Source organism: Gorilla gorilla, chromosome 12, assembly GCF_029281585.2.
Source record: "Gorilla gorilla gorilla isolate KB3781 chromosome 12, NHGRI_mGorGor1-v2.1_pri, whole genome shotgun sequence".
Lineage (NCBI taxonomy): Eukaryota > Metazoa > Chordata > Mammalia > Primates > Hominidae > Gorilla > Gorilla gorilla.
In genome coordinates this window covers 51480193-51501328 of record NC_073236.2, presented here as the reverse complement: position 1 = coordinate 51501328, position 21136 = coordinate 51480193, and the positions used below count along the sequence as shown (strand labels likewise).

The 21136-nt window shown below is 38.5% G+C and overlaps 2 protein-coding genes across 2 annotated transcripts; one reads left to right on the top strand and one right to left on the bottom strand.

The window, feature by feature from the left end:
- The first annotated feature begins 976 nt into the window (after positions 1–976).
- LOC115933561 (anaphase-promoting complex subunit 1-like) lies at positions 977–20562 on the top strand. The gene is made up of 10 exons (XM_063695718.1): positions 977–1024; positions 1229–1329; positions 1926–2008; positions 9030–9175; positions 10265–10485; positions 11563–11772; positions 15779–15874; positions 17388–17478; positions 17603–17668; positions 19846–20562. Exons 5-10 carry the CDS (start codon positions 10472–10474, stop codon positions 19990–19992), a joined length of 624 nt encoding a protein of 207 aa, XP_063551788.1. The 5' UTR covers positions 977–1024; positions 1229–1329; positions 1926–2008; positions 9030–9175; positions 10265–10471; the 3' UTR covers positions 19993–20562.
- LOC134756773 (small ribosomal subunit protein eS26-like) lies at positions 7572–8183 on the bottom strand. Its single transcript, XM_063695719.1, has 2 exons — positions 8072–8183; positions 7572–7759 (listed from the first exon to the last, which is right to left on the bottom strand). The coding sequence occupies exons 1-2, from the start codon at positions 8181–8183 to the stop codon at positions 7572–7574; spliced, it is 300 nt and encodes a 99-aa protein (XP_063551789.1).
- Positions 20563–21136: the final 574 nt, after the last annotated feature.

Below are 21136 nucleotides of genomic sequence, written 5' to 3'. Positions count from 1 at the left end.
ACAGTGGAATATTGTTTAGCTTTAAAAAGGGATAAAATTCTGATACATGCCATAACATGGATGAACCTTGAAAACATTATGTTAAGTGAAATAAAATAGATATAAAAGGACAAATGTTGTACAGTTTGACTTACATGAGATACCTAGCACAGGCCTTTTCACAGGGAAAGTGGAACAGAGGTTACCAGAGCTCAGGGCATTGGGAAATGGGGAGTATTGTTTAATGCGCACGGAGTTTCTGTTTGAGATGAGGAAAAAGTTCTGGAAATGTGCAGTATTGTACAAGCTCACAAATTGCACTAAGCTTGTCAATTTAATGTTAATGCTACTGAATTGTCTACTTAAAAATGGTTAAAATGTTAATTTTCATATTGTGTATATTTGACCACAGTTTAAAAAAAACACAAAATGCTGTTAAATAATAAGTGATTGCCAGGTATGTCAGTTAAAGTTTAATAGCTTTTCCTAGTTTATATTTTGTAAGATGGGCTTTTAAGAAAGGGAGGAGTTAGTTTTTCTAAATACTTTTTCAAAAGTCAGTCTAGAGAGAGTCTAAGATCAGTTGTTTAATCTGGAGATTATAAAGTTTGAATAATCTTTAGTTTTGTAGAGGATATAGGGTTTAGTATGATTTGAGCTACTATTTGAATTTTTGCTGCAAAGTTTCTATCTGGTAGATTTTTTGATTCTTGTCTTCTCTTTTTGTAAAATTTATTTTTTTAATTTAAAATTTTAATTCCTATGGATCTTTTCATAAAATTTAATTGTAAACATTTTGCCTTTCCTTATCATATTTATCATTTATTACTCTAATTTATTTTTTCTTATTCTTTTTGTTCCCATGATTGCACATGTTGAGCTGAGGAGGCAAAGTTATTACGTAGATGCTATTATTATTATTTAGATGCCATTAGTTAATAGATGATTATTTAGATATAATTTTCTTAGGTAAGAATTTTGTTTTGATTTTAGGCGTTGTGGTGTGACTTCATTATATCACAGGATAAGTCTGAAAAGGCCTACAGTAAGTTTCTTTTTGAAATTTTATTTTTCTTATGATGATTCCAAATATTTATCTCATTGTATTTTTCATTCAAATGAAGTAGCCACTAGTAATAGTGGTTTACCATAAGCATCTTTATATTGTGCATTAAATAATTTGTGCTGTTAGGATTGAACTCCTTTGAGGGAAAAAACACATAAGTCTTGTTGTACCCTTTCTTTTCAGGTAGCAGTGAAGTAGAAAAATGCATATGTATATTGCAAAGCTCATGTATTAACATGCATAGCATAGAAGGAAAGGATTACATAGCTTCATTACCATTTCAGGTAAACAGGTGTTTCAAATTTTGGGGGGGGTTTTGTTGGAGAACATTTTTGAATTAATTGGTTTTAGAGGCATGTCTTATGTCTCATGTTTCGTAGTAGTCAAAAATGTTATTTTTACTCAAAATAACTAAATTTTGGCAGCTTTAGTGGCTTACCATTTTTCTGTACTTCACAAAAAAATAAGTTATTTAATGAAGTGAATTAGGAAGTCTTCTGTGGTATGTGTTTGTTGGTTTAAATGATACGTAAGAACTTTTGGTTATATTAAATAAGGCATATGAAAAACACCAGTCTTTTTTTGTTACTCATCGTCTTTTTAATGCCTACGGCTATTGTTAACACATTGTCATTTTGTTACTGATCCTGGCCAGTGGCAGGAATTTCACATTGAACAACTCCTCTTTATTAGATTTGATTTTATCTTAGAGTTGGTTATTTGTATTACTTTTTAAGAAAATACCGTATTTAATGATTATGTTACTTTGTAAAGCTATTACTAAATTGGAAAATAAAACATTCTGTAATGTTTCTTTAAAACATTTTATAAAGGGGTAGGTTCTCTTACTTCTATCTTTTCCCACCCTTTTACCTGAAAGGTTGCAAATGTTTGGCCCACTAAATATGGATTGTTGTTTGAACGAAGCGCTTCTTCACATGAAGTACCTCCAGGTTCACCCAGGTATTCATTTTATTCACTTCAGAATATTACTGCTTGGGATTTGTGTGTTTGTGTTGGTTCTGAGGTTTATCTAAAAGTTTGAGATGATGATAATTTTCATGTTGACAGCATAGATATATGCCATTTTCTCTCATCTCAGTACAAGTTGAGTATCCTTGATCCAAAAATCTGAAATTCTCCAAAATCTGCAACTTGTTGAGCTCCAGCATGACACTCAAAGGAAATGCTTATTGGAGCATTTCAGGTTTTGGATTCTCAAATTAGGGTTGCTGTCATCAAAAAGATATGTCATGATCAAGTGGGTTTTGTCTCAGGGATGCAGGGATGGTTTAACATACACAAGTCAATAAATGTGACACATCACATAAACAGAATTAAAAACCATATGATCATCTCAATAGATGCAGAAAAAAGCATTGGATAAAATTCAGCATCCCTTGATGATAAAATTCAGCATCCCTTGATGATAAAAACAAACTAGGCATAGAAGGGACTTACCACAAATTAATAAAAGTCATATACAACAAACCCACAGCCAACATCATACTGAAAGGGGAAAAGTTGAAAGCATTCCCCCTGAGAACTGGAAGAAGACTAAGATGCCTACTTTCACCACTTCTATTCAGCATAGTACTGGAAGTTCTGGCCAGAGCAATCAGGCAAGTGAAAGAAATAAAGGACATCCAGATTTGAAAAGAGGAAGTCATACTATCACTATTTGCTGATAATATGATTATATACCTGGAAAACCCTATAGACTCCTCCAAAAGACCCCTAGATTTGATAAATCAGTAAAGTCTCAGATTACAAAATCAATGTACACAGATCAATAGCACCGCTATACAGCAACAATGACAAAGCTGAAAATCAAATCAAGAACTCAGTCTCTTTTTTTTTGAGGCAGAGTTTTGCTCTTGTTGCCCAGTCTGGAGTGCAGTGGCATGATCTCGGCTCACCACAACCTCTGCCTCCCAGGTTCAAGCGATTCTCCTGCTTCAGCCTCCTGAGTAACTGGGATTACAGGTATGCACCACCACGCCTGGCTAATTTTTTGTATTTTTAGTAGAGACGGGGTTTCTCCATGTTAGTCATGCTGGTCTCGAACTCCCGACCTCAGGTGATCCACCCACCTTGGCCTCCCAAAGTGCTGGGATTATAGGCATGAGCCACCGCACCTGGCCAAAAATTCAATCCCTTTTATAAGAGCAGCAAAAAGCCAAAAACAAAAACCTATGAATACGCTTAACCAAGGAGGTGAATCATCTCTATAAGGAGAACTACAAAACACTGCTAAAAGAAATCACAGATGACACAAACAAATGGTAACACATCCCATGATCATGGATTTGAAGAATCCATATTGTGAAAATGATCATCCTGCCAAAAGCAATCTATAGATTTCACCATAATTCTCATCAAAATAAGATCTTTTTTAAATAGAGTTAGAAAAAACAATTCTAAAATTCATATGGAACCAAAAGAGCCCAAAATAGCCAAAACAATCCTAAGCAAAAAGAACAAGTATGTAGCCATCACATATACTGCAAGGCTATAATTACCAAAACAGCATGGTACTGGTATAAAAGTAGGCACATAGACCAATGGAACAGAATAGAGAAACCAGAAATAAAGCCAAATACTTGTAATCAAGTATTTGATCTTTGACAAACAAGCATACAAAAACATAAATTGGGGGAAGGACATCTTATTTAGTAAATGGTGCTGGGAAAACTGATACCTTTTTTAGAAGAATGAAATTGGATTTTTTTATCTCTCACCTTATACAAAAGTCAGTTCAAGAGGGATCAAAGGCTTTAAGCCCTGAAACCATAAAAATTCTAGAAGATAACCTTGGAAAAACTCTTCTGGACATTGGCCTAGGCAAGGAATTTATGACTAAAACACCAGAAGCAAATGCAACAAAAACAATAAATAAATGGGACCTGATTAAAATAAAAAGCTTCTGCACAGCAAAAGAAATGTCAGAATAGACAGATAGTTCACACAGTGGGAGAAAATATTTGCAAACTATGCATCCAACAAAGCACTAGTATCCAGAACATATAAGGAACTCAGACCAGCAAGACAGAAGCTCAAAAAGTGGGTAAAGGACATGAATAGACAGTTCTCAAAAGAAGATATACAAATGGCCAACAAACATGAAACTGCTCAATATCACTAATCATCAGAGAAACACAAATGAAAACCACAGTGAGATCTCACCTTACTCTTTAAGGAATGGCCATTATTAAAGAGTCAGAAAAACTGTAGATGTTGGCATGGATGTGGTGGAAGGGGAATGCTTATACACTGCTGGTGGGAACATAATTAGTATGACATCTATGGAAAACAGTATGGAGATTTGTTAAAGAACTAAAAGTACGTCTACCATTCAATCTAGCAGTCCCATTACTGGGTATCTACCCAAAGGAAAAAAAAAAGTCATTATATGAAAAAGATACATGCACATGTATGTTTATTGCAACACAATTCACAATTGCAAAGATAAGGAAGCAGCGTAAGTGCCCATTGACCAATGAGTGAATAAAGAAAATGTATATATACACCATGGAATACTAATCAGCCATAATGAGGAAATGAAATAATGTCTTTTGCATCAAGCTGGATGGAACTGGAGGCCATAATTCTAAGTGAAGTAACCCAGGAATGGAAAACCAAATACTGCATGTTCTCACTTCCAAGTGAGAGCTAAGCAAGGAGTATGCAGAGGCTATTTACAGAGTGTTATGATGGACTTTGAGACTCAGAAGGAGGAGGGTGGGAAGAAGGTGTGGGATAAACAAACTACATACTGCGTACAACATGCACTAAGGTGACAAGTGCACTAAAATCTCAGAATTCACCACTACGTAATTCTGTGTCACCAAAAGCCACTTGTACCCCCAAAAGAATTAGGGTTGCTCAACTGTTAGTGTAAGGTAAATAATCCAAAACACTTATGGTCCCAAGTATTTCAGATAAGGGATACTCAGCCTGTATGTACACTCATGAGCTCTACGCACTTGGCACTTAATCAGCCTTTTTTCCCAATCTAAGTGGTAAAATTGAATATGCAAATAAATGGCTCCAAAAAAGATTTGGCCGGGTACGGTGGCCCACGCCTGTAATCCCAGCACTTTGGGAGGCCGAGGCGAGTGGATCACCTGAGGTCAGGAGTTCGAGAGCAGCCTGGCCAACATGGTGAAACCCCGTCTCTACTAAAAATACAAAAAACTAGCTGGGCGTGGTGGTGTGTGCCTGTAATCCCAACTACTCAGGAGGTTGAGACAGGAGAATCGCTTGAACCTGGGAGGTGGAGGTTGCAGTGAGCCGAGATCATGCCCCTGCACTCTAGCCTGGGCAACAGAGTGAGACTCCATCTCAAAAAAAAAAAAAAAAGCAGACAATTTACTTGAAGTAGTTTTTTTCTTCCTTTTTTAAAAAATGCATTCCTTTGTCAGCAGGTATGGGACACACTGCCAGTAAGAGAGGTCAATAAAAAAAGACTGCTTTATGCACATTACTCCATTTGTTCTGTACTGTGATGACTGCTGTTTGCAGAAATTCTCTGGACTGTATTGATTTCCCTCCGTTCGTGCATTGATAGAATTACTCTAAGGGGAGAGATTTCTAGGAATGAAATAGAAGACAATGTGAAAAATAGTATGTACAAAGTTCAGAAGATTGCATTTTGAGATAGTAGGTTTCTAGTCGCTCGTGTAATCTGGAGATTTCTTTTCAATAGAAGTGCAAAATTTGTGCACAGACATACTCGTATTGGTAATTAATTGTTTGTTTATTGCTAGAGAATCTTTACCCACTAGATGAAATAACTCCACTTGTTTGTAAATCTGGAAGTAAGTGTATTTCTATATTTTTTTAGATAAGCTCTTTTGTTTTGTTTTTTTTTTTTTTGACTTTGGTGAGGGAGATTATAAAGGCGCTTATATGAAAACTGACTTATAAAAATAATGTAATGTAAACATTTTACAAAAATAACTTCTATTTTGAATTTCTTGAATATCATGGTATTAACTGCTCAACAGTTATTTTAGTAAAAATAAGGTATATAAATCAGTGAGGAATACCGATATATTTATTAACCTACCTGTAGATGCTTTGTTCTTTAATAGTTAATAAGTAAATGAATGATACTTGGATGAAGTAAAGTTTATTTTTTGTTATTGTTTTGGGTTTTTTTTTTTTTTGAGAGGGGTCTTGCTCTGTGGCCCAGGCTGGAGTGCAGTGGCACGATCTCAGCTCACTGTAACCTCTGCCTCCTGAGTTCAAGTGATTATCCTGCCTCAGCCTCCCGAGTAGCTGGGATTTCAGGCACACGCCACCGTGCCTGGCTAATTTTTTATATTTTTGGTGGAGACGGGGTTTCATCATGTTAGCCAGGCTGGTATTGAACTCCTGACTTCAGGTGATCCACCCACCTCGGCCTCCCAAAGTTCTGGAATTACAGGGGTGAGCCACCGTGCCCAGCTGCTTTTTATCTTCTATATTATGTCTTGGCAGACTGCAGACCATGGGCTAAATCTGGCCTGCAGCATGTTTTTGTAAAGCTTGTGAGCTAAGAATGGTTTTTTTTTGTTTTTTTTGTTTGTTTGTTTGTTTTGTTTTTTTCATTTTTTAAGACAGAGTTTTGCTCTTGTTGCCCAGGCCAGAATACAATGGTGCGATCTTGGCTCACTGCAACCTCTGCCTCCTGGGTTCAAGCGATTGTCTTGCTTCAGCCTCCCAAGTAGCTGGGATTACAGGCGTGTGCCACCACACTCAGCTAATTTTGTATTTTTAGTAGAGACGTAGTTTCACCATGTTGGTCAGGCTGGTCTTGAACTCCTGACCTCAGGTGATCCACCCACCTCGGCCTCCCAAAGTGCTGGGATTACATCGTGAGCCACCGCACCCAACATAAGAATGGTTTTTACCTTTTAAAGGGTTGTAGGAAATAACAAAGATTATGTGATAGAGTCAGTATGTGGACAGCAAACTGCACTAGTCTTTGATCTTTTACAGAAAAAGTTCCAATTTTATGTTGTTACTAATTGCAGACAACCCGAACAAACATACTAGGGCCTGGGATTAAATGGCATGCAGCCTTTTTTTTTTTTTTTTCTTTTTAAGTACAATTTCCATTTTATTTTTTCTCTGGAGAATAGTCTGTCTTCAATCTTTTTATTTTCATTTTGTTTTTTTTGAGACAGAGTCTCGCTTTGTTACCCAGGCTGCAGTGCAATGGCACGATCTCAGCTCATTGCAGCCTCCGCCTCCCAGGTTCAAGCGATTCTCCTGTCTCAGCCTCCCTAGTAGGTGGGATTAGGGGTGTGCCATCACGCCCAGCTAATTTTTCGTATTTTAGTAGAGATGGGGTTTCACCCTGTTGCCCAGGCTGATCTCGAACTCCTGAGCTCAGGCAATCCACCCACCTCGGCCTCCCAAAGTGCTAGGATTACAGACATGAGCCACTGCGCCTGGCCTTGTCTTCAGTGTTTAAGGACTCAGCCCCTTACATGGGCGTTGGTGGGGGTTGTGGGGCAGCACTCCTCGAAGGTCTAAATCAGGGTGGGTGTGTTTGGTCCTTGTGGGCTTTACAAGGTGGATTCCTGACGACTTTTCTGTGAATTGCACATCTCACACAGTAATTTAGCTTCCCATACAGCTTGGGAAGCACATAGGCATTGAAGACACTCGCTTCAGAAATGTCCCTGACTGCTGCAGCCTCCACCACATTTCGAATGATGAATTAATTTCTTTTTTTTTTTTGAGACAGAGTCTCACTCTGTTGCCCAGGCTGGAGGGCAGTGGCGGGATCTGGGCTCACTGCAAGCTCCACCTTCCAGGTTCACACCATTCTCCTCCCTCAGCCTCCTGAGTAGCTGGGACTACAGGGGCCCACCACCACGACCCGCTAATTTTTTTTATTTTAGTAGAGACAGGGTTTCACTGTGTTAGTCAGGATGGTCTCGATCTCCTGACCTCGTGATCTGCCTGCCTCAGCCTCCCAAAGTGCTGGGATTACAGGCGTTAGCCACCGTGCCCAGCCTCGAATGATGAATTTCTTAATGGCCTTGTCCTTGGGCACGCATCGGGCACAGTTTGTGCAACGAATAGGCTGCATGTGGCTGCGCCCCTTTTTGGCACGATTGTTGTTCCTTCTTTTCTTTGTCATCTTGGAGGCACAGACTGGAGGGAGGAGTGCAGCCATTATTGATCATATTTTTGACTAATATTTAGTGAACTAGAAGTTGCTTATTTGTGATGTCAAGTAGGATACAAATAACACAGTATGATTATGATTTTGTAAAAATGTATAAAGTGTGTATATATGTATGAGAAAAACCAAAAATTCTGTAATGTATTAATAGTAGATATTTTGAGATGGTGGCATGATTTTTATTTATAAAGTATTTCTTATGATTATAAAATCATATTTTAAAAATTTTCAATATTTTAGCTGAGTGGGAAACATTTCCTGTCAAATAAGGATATGGAGACCAGTCCATGGTACTTTAGATTAAAAGCTGAACTCACTGGGAAAAACCTTATTTTGCATGTGTAACTAGTAAAGCAGAAACAACAGTGTACTGTTCGGCACTGTCTGAATAGTAATTATAGAGTACAGCTTTCATACAGAAAAACAGAACCAATAAGGAAGTCAAACTTGGCAGAATAGTTGAGTGCAATTTATAAATAAGTCAGTTGAAGAAATCATCGACCTTTTACCTGTGGCTGATTCGTTTAATGGTGAGAGTCAGCACAAATGTTAACATTTAGCAACAGCATGTATGTGAAGCTAAAACTTGTAATGCTCTCATCTTTAATGTATTTTAAGGAAGTTGATGCCTAAAGTAAATTTATTAAAAATTCAGAGTTAATTATTTAAGATAGTAATAGATTTTGTGCTCTCTTTGGCTTGGTTGTTCTTTATCTTTAACAGTTTTAAGAGCTCCGTTCATAAATATCAGTCTTGTAAAGCCCATTGTTCTATACCTGATTTTTCTATTTTATTTTTAAGGTCTTTTTGGTTCATTATGGGTGCAATATGTTGTAGATCATGCAATGAAAATTGTTTTCCTCAATACTGACCCCTCTATTGTAATGACTTATGATGCTGTTCAAAATGTGCATTCTGTGTGGACTCTCCGGAGAGTCAAATCAGAGGTAAGGAGAAAGGCAAGTCACTTCTCCTTAATAGGAAAGGGTAGGCTGGGTGCACTGGCTCACACCTGTAATCCTAGCACTTTGGAAGGCCAAGGTAGGCGGATCACTTGAGGTCAGGATGTTCAAGACCAGCCTGGCCAACATGGTGAAACCCCATCTATACCAAAAATATAAAAAATTAGCCAGGTGTGGTGGCTTCTGTAATCCTATCTACTCAGGAGGCTGAGGCAGGAGAATCACTTGAACCTGGAAGGTGTAGGTTGCAGTGAGCCAAGATCGTGCCACTGCACACCAGCCTGGGTGACAGAATGAGACTCCATCTCAAAAAAAAAAAAAAGTATGTGTGTGTGTGTGTGTGTGTGTGTGTGTGTATATATATATATGTATGTATATATGTGTGTATATATATGTATGTATATATGTATATATGTATGTATATATGTATATATATGTGTGTATATATATACGTGTGTGTGTGTATATATATATATATGTATATATATATATATATATATATATATATATATATATATGAAAGAGTAGTTAATACTTCATACCCTCACATTTTTTTTTGGAAAAATCACTTGTGAATAGTTGTTTTATTATTATTATCATCATCATCATCATCATCATCATCATCATCATCATCATCATCATCATCTCTAGAGACAGGGCCTCACTCTTTCACCCAGGCTGAAGTATAATGGCACAATTACAGTTCACTGCAGCCTTGAACTCCTGGGCTCAAGTGATCCTCCTGCCTCAGCCTTCCGAGTAGCTAGGACTACAAGTGTGTACCACCACTCCCAGCTAATTTTTAATTTTTTGTAGAGATGGGATCTTGCTATGTTGCCCAGGCTGGTCTTGAATTCCTTGGCTCAAGCTATCCTCTCGCCTCACCCTCCCAAAGTGCTGGGATTATAGATGTAAGCCACGGCACCTGGCCTCATTTGAGAAATAGATTGAGCTTCTTAGGAAAGAAGAAATACTGTGTCTTTAGTAACTGACTTCAACTTGCATTCTTACAAGGAAATTGCTATTTTATTCTAATTATTGTTTTTTTTTCCTCTCTCTTTATTTTGACTTAAGGAAGAGAATGTTGTTTTAAAGTTCTCTGAATAGGGGGGAACCCCACAGAATGTGGCCACTAGCAGCTCCCTCACAGCACATCTCAGAAGCCTCTCCAAAGGAGATTCCCCTGTGATTTCACCTTTCCGGAATTACTCCTCCATTCACAGCCAGAGTCGCTCAACCTCATCACCCAGTCTACATTCTCGCTCACCTTCTATTTCCAACATGGCAGCTCTAAGGTAGAAGGGTTTCCTGGTTTTTCTTTCTAAGCTTTCTGTTTTGTTTTGAAGGATTTAGAATTGCTGTTGACAGCTGTTTTTAGGGGAAATATATTTAGGGGAGATTTTTTAGGGGAAATAGCCATTATCCCAATTGAGACTTTTTTTTTTTTTTTTTTTTTTTTTGAGACGGAGTCTTGCTGTGTCACCCAGGCTGGAGTGCAGTGGCACAATCTTGGCTCACTGCAAACTCCGCCTCCCGGGTTCATGCCATTCTCCTGCCTCAGCCTCCAGCTGGGACTACAGGTGCCTGCCACCATGCCTGGCTAAGGTTTTTTTTTTTTTGTATTTTTAGTAGAGATGGAGTTTCACCGTGTTAGCCAGGATCGTCTCGATCTCCTGACCTTGTGATCCGCCTGCCTTGGCCTCCCAAAGTGCGGGGATTACAGGCGTGAGCCACCGTGCTCAGCCCTGAGCCACTTTTACTAAGATTTCTAAGTTTACCATGTCACATTCTTTCCTGAGTCATATTTTGAAGCTGCCTATGCTTGTCCTAAGGTTAGTTGCCTCATTTCTACCACTATGTGGGCAACAGTTTGATGAATATTAATTCCCAAAATATTGTGGCAGTATTTTATTTTTGCCTTAATTTATGTTAGTTTTTCTTTTTTTTTCTTGTGTTATTTGATATCTAAATGTATCTATTTCTCTATATAGATATATATTTAAATCACCAGATATGTATATCTGGTGCTATAGGGACATTGTTTTGTTGATATATATGTGTCTGACTATACAGGGACATAGTTTAGAGCTTTTTGAATAATCAGTTCATTTTCCGAAAAAGAAGATGATCTAAGTTTTAGTTGTAAAAGATGAGTTCTTCTAATAATAATTCTAAATCTTTAGAATATAGTAAAGCACATTGACATGAACCATTTAAATAGCTACTCCTTTTTGAAAAATTTTAATTTCTGACCTGGATTATGCCATGAATGCTCTTCTGTCTGTGGAATTTTGGTAAATGTCATTGGAGTGTGTGTCATATAAGCCTGCCCTGCTAACTGTGATGTACTCTCTCCTTTGTTTATTTTGTAGTCGTGCTCATTCTCCTGCCTTAGGAGTGCACTCTTTTTCAGGGGTGCAAAGGTTCAACATTTCAAGCCATAATCAGTCTCCAAAGAGACATAGTATTTCTCATTCTCCAAATAGTAATTCTAATGGCTCCTTTCTTGCACCAGAAACGGAGCCAATTGTTCCTGAACTGTGTATTGACCATTTGTGGACAGAAACGATTACTAATATAAGGTTTGTTATATATATTATTATATTCAAAGAAAAATGTTGCTGAAAGTCTTGGGAAATATATGGCATTTTGTTTAAAGTTTCCTTTTAATGTGATCAGTTATTAATATATGTAAAAATATATAGAGATATGTATTAAGGCCACCTCAGTTTCAGTAGAGGATATTAATGATATTAAAGTGATCATAGGCTGGACGCGGTGGTTCATGCCTGTAATCCCAGCACTTTGGGAGGCTGAAGCTGGTAGATCACTTGAGCCTAGGAGTTCGAGACCAGCCTGGCTAACATTGTGAAAGCCCGTCTCTACTAAAAATACAAAAATTAACTGGGTGTGGTGGTGCATACTTGTAATCCCAGCTACTCAGGTGGCTGAGGCAGAATTGCTTGAACCCAGGAGGCTGAGCTTGCAGTGAGCTGAGATCGTGCCACTGCACTCCAGCCTGGGTGACAGAGTGAGATTATCTCAAAAAAAAAAGTCATCATAAAAATATTATTTTGTCATCTGATATTTCTTCCTTTATAGTAATAATCTCTCATTTTTCAGGTGTTTTTTGTTCTGGGGAGAAACAGTTAATTTCTATCAATGAGGAAATGTGGGGTTTTTAGCATGTTTCCTAAGTTTTATGTTCATGTTAGTTGAGTGCCAGCTTTACTTTTTGGGAAACATAGCTTAGATCTCTGTTCTGGGTGACCTTTCTTCTTTTATATTCTCTTTAATAATTCACGTGTTAATTTATATGCCAATGTGTGTGCTAGTTAACAGTCTAATAAGTCACTGTCCCTGTCCTCAAAAGAGGCAGATAGCTGAAGGATGGTGACACAGGAGGGACTACTTTTGCTGGTAGGGCTTTGAAAGATGAATAGGTATTTGCTAGGCAGGTAAGTTGAGAAAGACCACAGACGGCAGCTGGGATCAGAACAAAAGTTCTGGTGAGTGCGTGGTGTATTTAGGGAATTACAAGTACTCCCACTCTGGTTTTTGCAGAGGGGAGGGAAAAGGCTAATGAAGAGGAGGCTTCCTATGTGCAGTGGCTCACACCTGTAATCACTCACTTTGGGAGGCTGAGGCAGATGGATCACTTGAGCTCAGGAGTTCAAGACCAACCTGCCTAACATGGTGAAACCCCATGTCTACTACAAATACAAAAATTAGCCAGGCATGATGGCGTGCATCTGTAGTCCCAGCTACTCTGGAGGCTGAGGTGAGAGAGTCATTTGAACCTGGGAGTTGGAAGTTGCAGTGAGCCAAGAGCACACCACTGTACTCCAGCTTGGGCGACAGAGTGAGACTATCTGAAGAAAAAAAAAAAAGGAGGCTTGAGAGATTACTGATTGCCCTTTAGGCCTCTGGTCTGTTTGATGACAGCGGTAAGAAGGCACTTTAAAAGTGTGTTGGAAGTTTGGGAAAGAGCAGAACAATAAATGTGGAATTGTCAGCTTATAGGTGGTGATTGAGGTAAGAGAATTAGATTAGAATTGAAGAATTATTGTATTCAATAATTGTGTGTACATGTAGTATACAGGCCTTTTCCCAACGAGAGGGTTTTAACATTCCTTAGATTCTCAAAGGGATTTGTGGCCTCCAAATAGTTAAAATCCAGTGGTGTAGAATGAGAAGAGGGCTAGGAACTGAAGTCCTGGAAACTTAAGATTTGGGGAATGGAAAGAGACAAAGCTGGCGCAGAGAGACAAAGCAAAAGAGGTCAGATGGGAGAAGCAGCAGGAAATACAGAATACAAAAAAGAACATTTCAAGAATACAGAGATGCCAGTACTGCCAGGTACTGGTGAAGTGTGGCCCTGAGAGTTGAACCCAGAGAGGAGGTACCTGGGTGGCAGTGGGTTCCTTGGTGACCTTGGCCAGAGCATTTTAAGCTGGGAGGGTGGCGGGGAAAGTGGGGTAGAAAAAGTAAATGGGGACTGAGGAAATGAACATAGGCATACAGACTCTTTAAGGAGTTTGCCTTTGAATAGGAATGAAGATACAAAATTAGAGGGAGTCTTGGTCAAGGAGAGTTTTGTTTTTGCTGAACTATAATAAAATTAGTTTTCATGACATCTTGCCCCAGTATTTTCTTTTTCTTCTTTTTTTGAGACAGGGTCTCACTCTGTCACCCAGGTTGGAGTACAGTGAGTGACTCAATCACAGCTCACTGCAGCCTTGGCCTTCTGGGCTCAGGTGATTCCCCAACCTCAGCCTCCCAGGTAGCTGGGACTATAGGCACACACCGCCATGCCTGACTAATTTTTGTAGAGAAAGGATTTTGCCATGATGCCCAGGCTGATCTCAAACTCCTGGGCTCAAGCAACCTGCTTGCCTCTGCCTCCCAAAGTAATGGGATTACAGGTGTGAGCCACTGTGCCTGGCCCCCAATATTTTCTTACCTAACCACAATACAAGTTTTATATCCAGTCAAATTGAGAAGGTCTTTTATATACTCTAATGTTGAGTCCATTTTATATTTTAAGACTTTTAATGTGAAATAGTAGGCTATACGGACTATACTCTAGGGAAAGTATTGAAAATACAGAAGAGAGGAAACGATTGATGGAACAAGTAACCAGAAAGGTGCACAAGTGGTGAGATTAGCCTTGGGATAAAGAAGTGAAGGTTGATCAGATATGTAAGGCAGGAGGTTGAGCTCAAGCCTTAGAGCCTCGTTTTATCTGAAATGGAAGGCAAATGCATAATCTTAGAGAGAATGAAATGGGGGATAGGTAGTCTGAAGAAAGTAAAGATGTGGATACAATGTTGAAGTAGTCTCTCTGGCTTGTTTCTCATATATCAAATAAAAGTATCCTACAATTATAGATCATTTTTCTTTAAATAACTTATTTGTAAGTTGAATACATTATAGATTCTTATTTTTTAGATTTATGGGTCTTCTGTAGCACTTTATTTATTTATTTATTTATTTATTTATTTATTTATTTATTTATTTTTGAGATAGAGTTTCGCTCTTGTTGCCCGGGCTGGAGTGCAATGGCCCGATCTCGGCTCACCGCAACCTCTGCCTCCCAGGTTCAATTGATTCTTCTGCCTCAGCCTCCCAAGTAGCTGGGATTACAGGATTACTGGCTAATTTTGTATTTTTAGTAGAGACGGGGTTTCTCCATGTTGGTCAGGCTGGTCTTGAACTCCTGACCTCAGGTGATCTGCCCGCCTCGGCCTCCCAAAGTGCTGGGATTACAGGCGTGAGCCACCACACCCGGCCTTCTGTAGCACTTTAGAAGGAAGGGTTTGGGAATTAGAGATACGATTTCAAAAAGAGATGTGAATGAGGCCTAATCTGAGAAAGAGTGGGGGTAGATAGGAGAAATAGCATTATGAAAGATCTGGCCCTTTGCGGGATAGGAATTCAAGTTTGCATGCATTACTTTACAAGTAGGTGGCTTAGTTTGCATTACAAGTAGGGAGCTTACATAGTATGTAATTTAAAAGTTCATCAGTAATTGTTAAATTTATTGTAGCTTTCCCCAACAAAGCTGTGTAATGAGCTCATAATCAAAGAACTGAAAGGATCTTAGAGATCATGAAGTTTAATTCTTAGAAATGTTTGTGTCTTTGAGATTATTGCTTGACCTAAGTAGTTTTTAGATTTCTTGCAGAATATTTTCAAAGACTTTTTTTTTTCTCTCTCTCTCTTTTTGAGACGGAGTCTGGCTCTGTCGCCCAGGCTGGAGTGCAGTGGCGCGATCTTGGCTTACTGCAAGCCCCGCCTCCTGGGTTCATGCCATTCTCCCGCCTCAGCCTCCAGAGTAGCTGTGACCACAGGCGCCCGCCATCATGCCTGGCTAATTTATTTTGTATTTTTAGTAGAGACGGGATTTCACCGTGTTAGCCAGGATAGTCTGGCTCTCCTGACCTCGTGATCTGCCCGCCTCGGCCTCCCAAAGTGTTGGGATTACAGGTGTGAGCCACCGCGCCTGGCCTCAAAGACTTTTAATAGTTACTGTGGTAGATTCTTGAACCAGTGCTGACAGTTACTTTATTAATGTATCTATTATAGAGAGAAAAATTCACAAGCCTCAAAAGTGTTTATTACATCTGACCTATGTGGGCAAAAGTTCCTGTGCTTTTTAGTAGAGTCCCAGCTCCACTTACGGTAGGTGTATGTATTTCCCATTGTTTCTGTATAAATAACTCAGCACTGCTTTTTCTTTTTCTTTTCTTTCCTTTTTTTTGGCTTAAGTAGTTTTATTTAGAAATAATTTACATGTCATAAAATTAACATGTTTTAACTGTACAATTAAATGATTTTTAGTAAATTACAGTGTTATACAACCATCACCATGACCCAATTTTACAAGATTTATATCACCATAAAAAGATTTCCTTGTGCTTGTTTGTAGTCAGTCTTGTTCCCATTTCCAGCCTCAGGCAACCATGCTAGGCTTCTGCCTTTATAGATTAGTTTTTCTGGACATTTATATATATATAATGTATGTACACACAGTGTAGCTTTTTGTGTTTAGCTTTCACTTAGCGTGATGTTTTTAGGATCCACCATTTTGTAACATGTATCATTATTTCATACCTATTGCTATGTAATAGTCCATTGTATAGATCTACCACCATGTTTTGTTTATCTGTTCATCAGCTGATGGACTTTTGGTTTATTTCCACCTCTTGACTGCTGAGAATTAGGACAGTATGAACATTTGAACAAAGGTCTTGAGCAAAAATGTGGACATATGTGATTTTATTTTTCTTGAGTAAATGCCTAGGATTGGGTCATTGGGTTGAATGGTAAATTCATGTTTAACTTTTTAAGAAATCACCAAACTGTTTTCCAAATAGCCTGTATCATTTTATATTCCCACCAGCAAAATATGAAGGTGAATGTCTCTTTATCCTTGACAGGATTGGATATCATCACACTCTTTGATTGTAGCTATTTTCCAGTGGTTGTGAACTGGCTTTAATTTGCTTTTCTCTAATGCATTCTGATGTTGATCATCTCATGAAGTTATTAGCCATTCATTTATCTTCTTAGGTAAAATATCTATTCAGATCTTTTGCCCATTTATTTACCTTCATATTTTGAAATACGATAGATCACAGGAAGTTACAAAATAGTAAACAAGTCCTGTGTACCTTGCATTCTTTTTCCCTCACAGGTAACCTCCTGTACAACTATAATACATTATCATAACCAGGAAATAGACGATCTACACACGTTATTTCAAATTTCATCAATTTGACATGTACTCATTTATGTGTATGTATGGTTCTATGCAGTTTTTTCACATATGTAGATGTGTGTAAATACCACCACAATCAAGATACAAAACATCTTTATCTGTCTTATGTTAACTCCTTATAGTCACATACACCATTACCCACTGATCCTGGTAACCACTAATTCTCCATCTTGATAATTTGGCATTTGTGAATGTTTTATAAATGGGCTCATACAGTATGTAAACTTTTGAGATTGTCTTTTTCTGTTCAGCATAATACTTTTAATACCCATACAGGTTGTTGCATGTATCAAGTTTCATGGGCTCATACAGTATGTAAACTTTTGAGATTGTCTTTTTCTGTTCAGCATAATACTTTTAATACCCATACAGGTTGTTGCATGTATCAAGTTTCTTTTTTATTTTATTATTTAGCTGTGTAAAGTTTCAGGAGAGTAATGATAAAACCCAGCTCATCTTTGGTTCAGTGACCAACATACCAGCAAAGGATGCAGCACCAGTGGAGGTAATGTAGGCACATTTGAGAAGTTGACAATTACGCTTCATCAGATTTTTCAGTCAAAAAATCTGTTAATTTGCTCAGATTGGGAAATAAAATTTTTGTCTTTTTTTTTTTTTTTTTTTTTAAGAAAATAGACACCATGCTGGTCTTGGAAGGCAGTGGAAACCTGGTGCTATACACAGGAGTGGTTCGGGTAAGCAATAAGTAGCACTTCATGCCTTTAGTAGGACTTCAGGCTGCCTGCATGAATATTTGTAATGTTACTTTAGATTGATATTTTAAATTTGTTATGTTCCTGTCTGCACAATTTGGCAGAAGAATTTTGTTAAGAATTCTCAGTGAAGCTTCCCATTTAGGTGGGTCCTAATTTGGAGGGCTATGGCTCACTGCTATTAAATGCATTGGTACTCTAAACCTGTCACAGATGGGAAACCTTCAATGAGTATAGGTAGATTTTTTTTTTTTTTAAAGTTAAACTAGTTTTGAAATTGAAGCATGGGTACCTTTGGTAAGTACTAAAGTTTTGGTAAAGTTTCACTATATTAAATGTGGTATATGTTAGCTGTATTTTTTTTTTTTTTTGAGATGGAGTCTTGCTCTGTTGCCCAGGGTGATCTCGGCTCACTGCAAGCTCCGCCTCCCGGGTTCACACTATTCTCCTGCCTCAGCCTCCCGGGTAGCTGGGACTACAGGCACCCGCCACCAAGCCTGGCTAATTTTTTGTATTTTTAGTAGAGATGGGGTTTCACCATGCTGGCCAGGCTGGTCTCGAACTCCTGACCTTGTGATCCACCCGCCTTGGCCTCCCAAAATGCTGGGATTACGGGCATTAGCCACTGTGCCTGGCCTATTTGAACGTTCTTATGCCTGCTACAAGTGCAGCAGCAGAATCTCCACACATCTTGCGTGCGAAAGTTTCCTGTAGTTCCTTTAGCATGGAGAGGCTGGGGAAGGTTACAGACTGATTTGTACTCTTTAGACATATAGTTGATCATTGAACAACACACGTCTAAACTGTTACACACAGATTTTTTTCAATAAATGTGTTAGAAAATGTTTTGGAGTTTTGCAACAATTTGAAAAAACTCAAAGACAAACCATGCAGCTAGAAATATCAACAAAAATAGAAAAAGTTAAGTATGTCATGAATGCATAAAATGTATGTAGATACCTAGTCTATTTTATTATTTACTACCATAAAATATAACAAAACTATTGCAAAAGTTAAAATTTAGTAAAACTTATGTACACACTCACAGATCGTATATGGTGCTATTCTCAGTTGAGAGAAGTGTATACAAACATCAAGATGCAGTATTAAATTGTAACTGCATAAATTTAACCATAGTGCATACCACAGTACGGTAATAATTTCATAGCCTCCTCCTGTTGCTGTTGCAATGAGCTCAGGTGTTGCGAGTATCCACTTAAAACGTTCTGTGATACTCAACATTCCATCATGAGCAGTTCATCCCCAGTGAATTGCGCATCACAGTAAAAAGTGCCCTCTCCCTGTTCACATGTATTTTTCATCCTGTTTCGTGCTGTACTGTAAACCTTGAATAACACCATCGGATCCACATGAAGTGGCACTAGTGATGCTGGAAGTGCTCCCAAGAAGCAGAGAAAAGTCATGACATTTGACATTACAAGAAAAACTTGATTTGCTTGGTATGTAACAGAGACTGAGGTCTGTAGCTGGGGTTGCTTCCATTTCAGACAGATGATTCATCTTGTAAACAGGTGGTGTAAACTTACTGTATGGATAAATACATAACAGTACCATAGATGTATTTTCTCCTTAGAAACGTTTCCTTTTCTCTAGCTTACTTTATTGTAAGAATACAGTATATAATATATATAACATACAAAAAACATGTTATTAACTGTTGCTGGTCAACAGCAGGCTATCAGTAGTTAAGTTTGGGGGAATCAGAGTTATACCTGGATTTTCTACTGTGTATGGTCAGCGTGCCAAGCCCCCAAGTTGTTCAAGGGTCAACTGTAATCCTAAAAGAATCTAATACAATATTGTACACAGTAAGTGGTCAATAAATAAGGAATTGAACTAAATAAGAATACATAAATCTCAGAATATGTGCAACCTGATCGTAGTACACAGAGATCTCTCTATATATCTCTTCTCTCAGTTCATGCCATTCTTTCAGGTAGAAAGCACCTTATTTTGAATTAGTTGTCTTTAGAGCAAAAATCCATCTAAGAGTGCAGTGTGGTTTCCTATGCACAATCTGGAATAGTCCATTGCTTCATGCCTACCCTGGACATGAAGGGCTGTGCCACAGTGGAATTCTCTATGCATCCACCCGTCTATACCTGAGCAACTCATTCCTCTTTGCTGCTCTCTTACAGGCTACAGAGTGCGGTGGCGCCAGCACAGAACTCTGCTCAATGTCCCTCTGTGCTTTCACGATGCTGATGGATTATGAAGGTAGGGAAGAATGTACAGCCAGGAGGCCATTAGGAGGGCAACTAATTTATAAAATCACATTTGTATAATTTAAGCATCCAACAACTACCAGGGGAAAGGTGGGCAAAAGCTATACCAACACCACCCAACTCAAAACCAAAACAACAGGAAAAGAAAACTATGTGGATGTAGAATTTCTGATAACATCATTCCCAAGGTGCCTTATCCAAGAGGAACTGCTACAATAATATTTTAAGTGGAAATAAATACATGCTGGAAGCATTATATATTAGTAGAGTTTGTTTTTTTTTTCCCAAAGTACTTTCTCAAGCACATCAACATAAGCCCCCTAAGAGACATTTCACATTAAAAATAAAACATCTGCCCACTGCTGGTTTCTCAATTTGCCTCCACCTTCTGTCCCCTTTAGTGAACTGGGCCACAAGGTGAGTCAGAGAGGATAAAGGGAGTGGTAAGAATTTGAGGAGAGAGAGAGTGAGGCTAAAATAGGAAATCAGGAAATGCGATTCGGTCCCCCTGTCCCTCACATGGGGCCACCCTCTTGTTGACCAGTGTGGTTTCTTCTTGAGGGTTCTGCATGGTTCCTCAATCCCAGGGAATTCTGCAGGACATTCCACCCAAGACCACTGGGCTCCCACCTCTACTGTTTTGCCAGTTAATGAATAGGCAGGAATTTCACTGCCTGGAAAGAGGAACAATGCTTTCTGGTCCTTATTTCACATCTAAAATAGAGAGGTCAATTGATTTATTCCTAAATATCTTTGAACGCTAAAATAGAAGTTTTATAGCATATATACTACCTGGTTGCTCTAGACTTAAGCCAGGGAAAAGTACAGATTCAACATTTAAAATTGAGATAGACGCTTTCCACTTAGTGCTACCAGTCTTGCTTTATTTCATGAGAATGAGAATATAATAATATGCCATACGTTCATTTGGGGAAAGATTGATGTCTTATGATTTATAATTACAGAAAACATGTGAGTTCACTGGGAATAAAGAAATTTTGAAGATAATAAGATACTTTCACTTATGTCATAATTTCTATGTCATTTGGTGTAGGATGTGGAGATATTAACATTTACACCTAACTTAAGTTTGTCATCCAAGACCTGAAAGGGTTTTGTCTATCAGCTGCACCCCTGGGTAGCGACACAACCTTGGGGAAGGCCTCAGCCCCATCCCTCGTACAGCAGGAATGAGAACAGCACT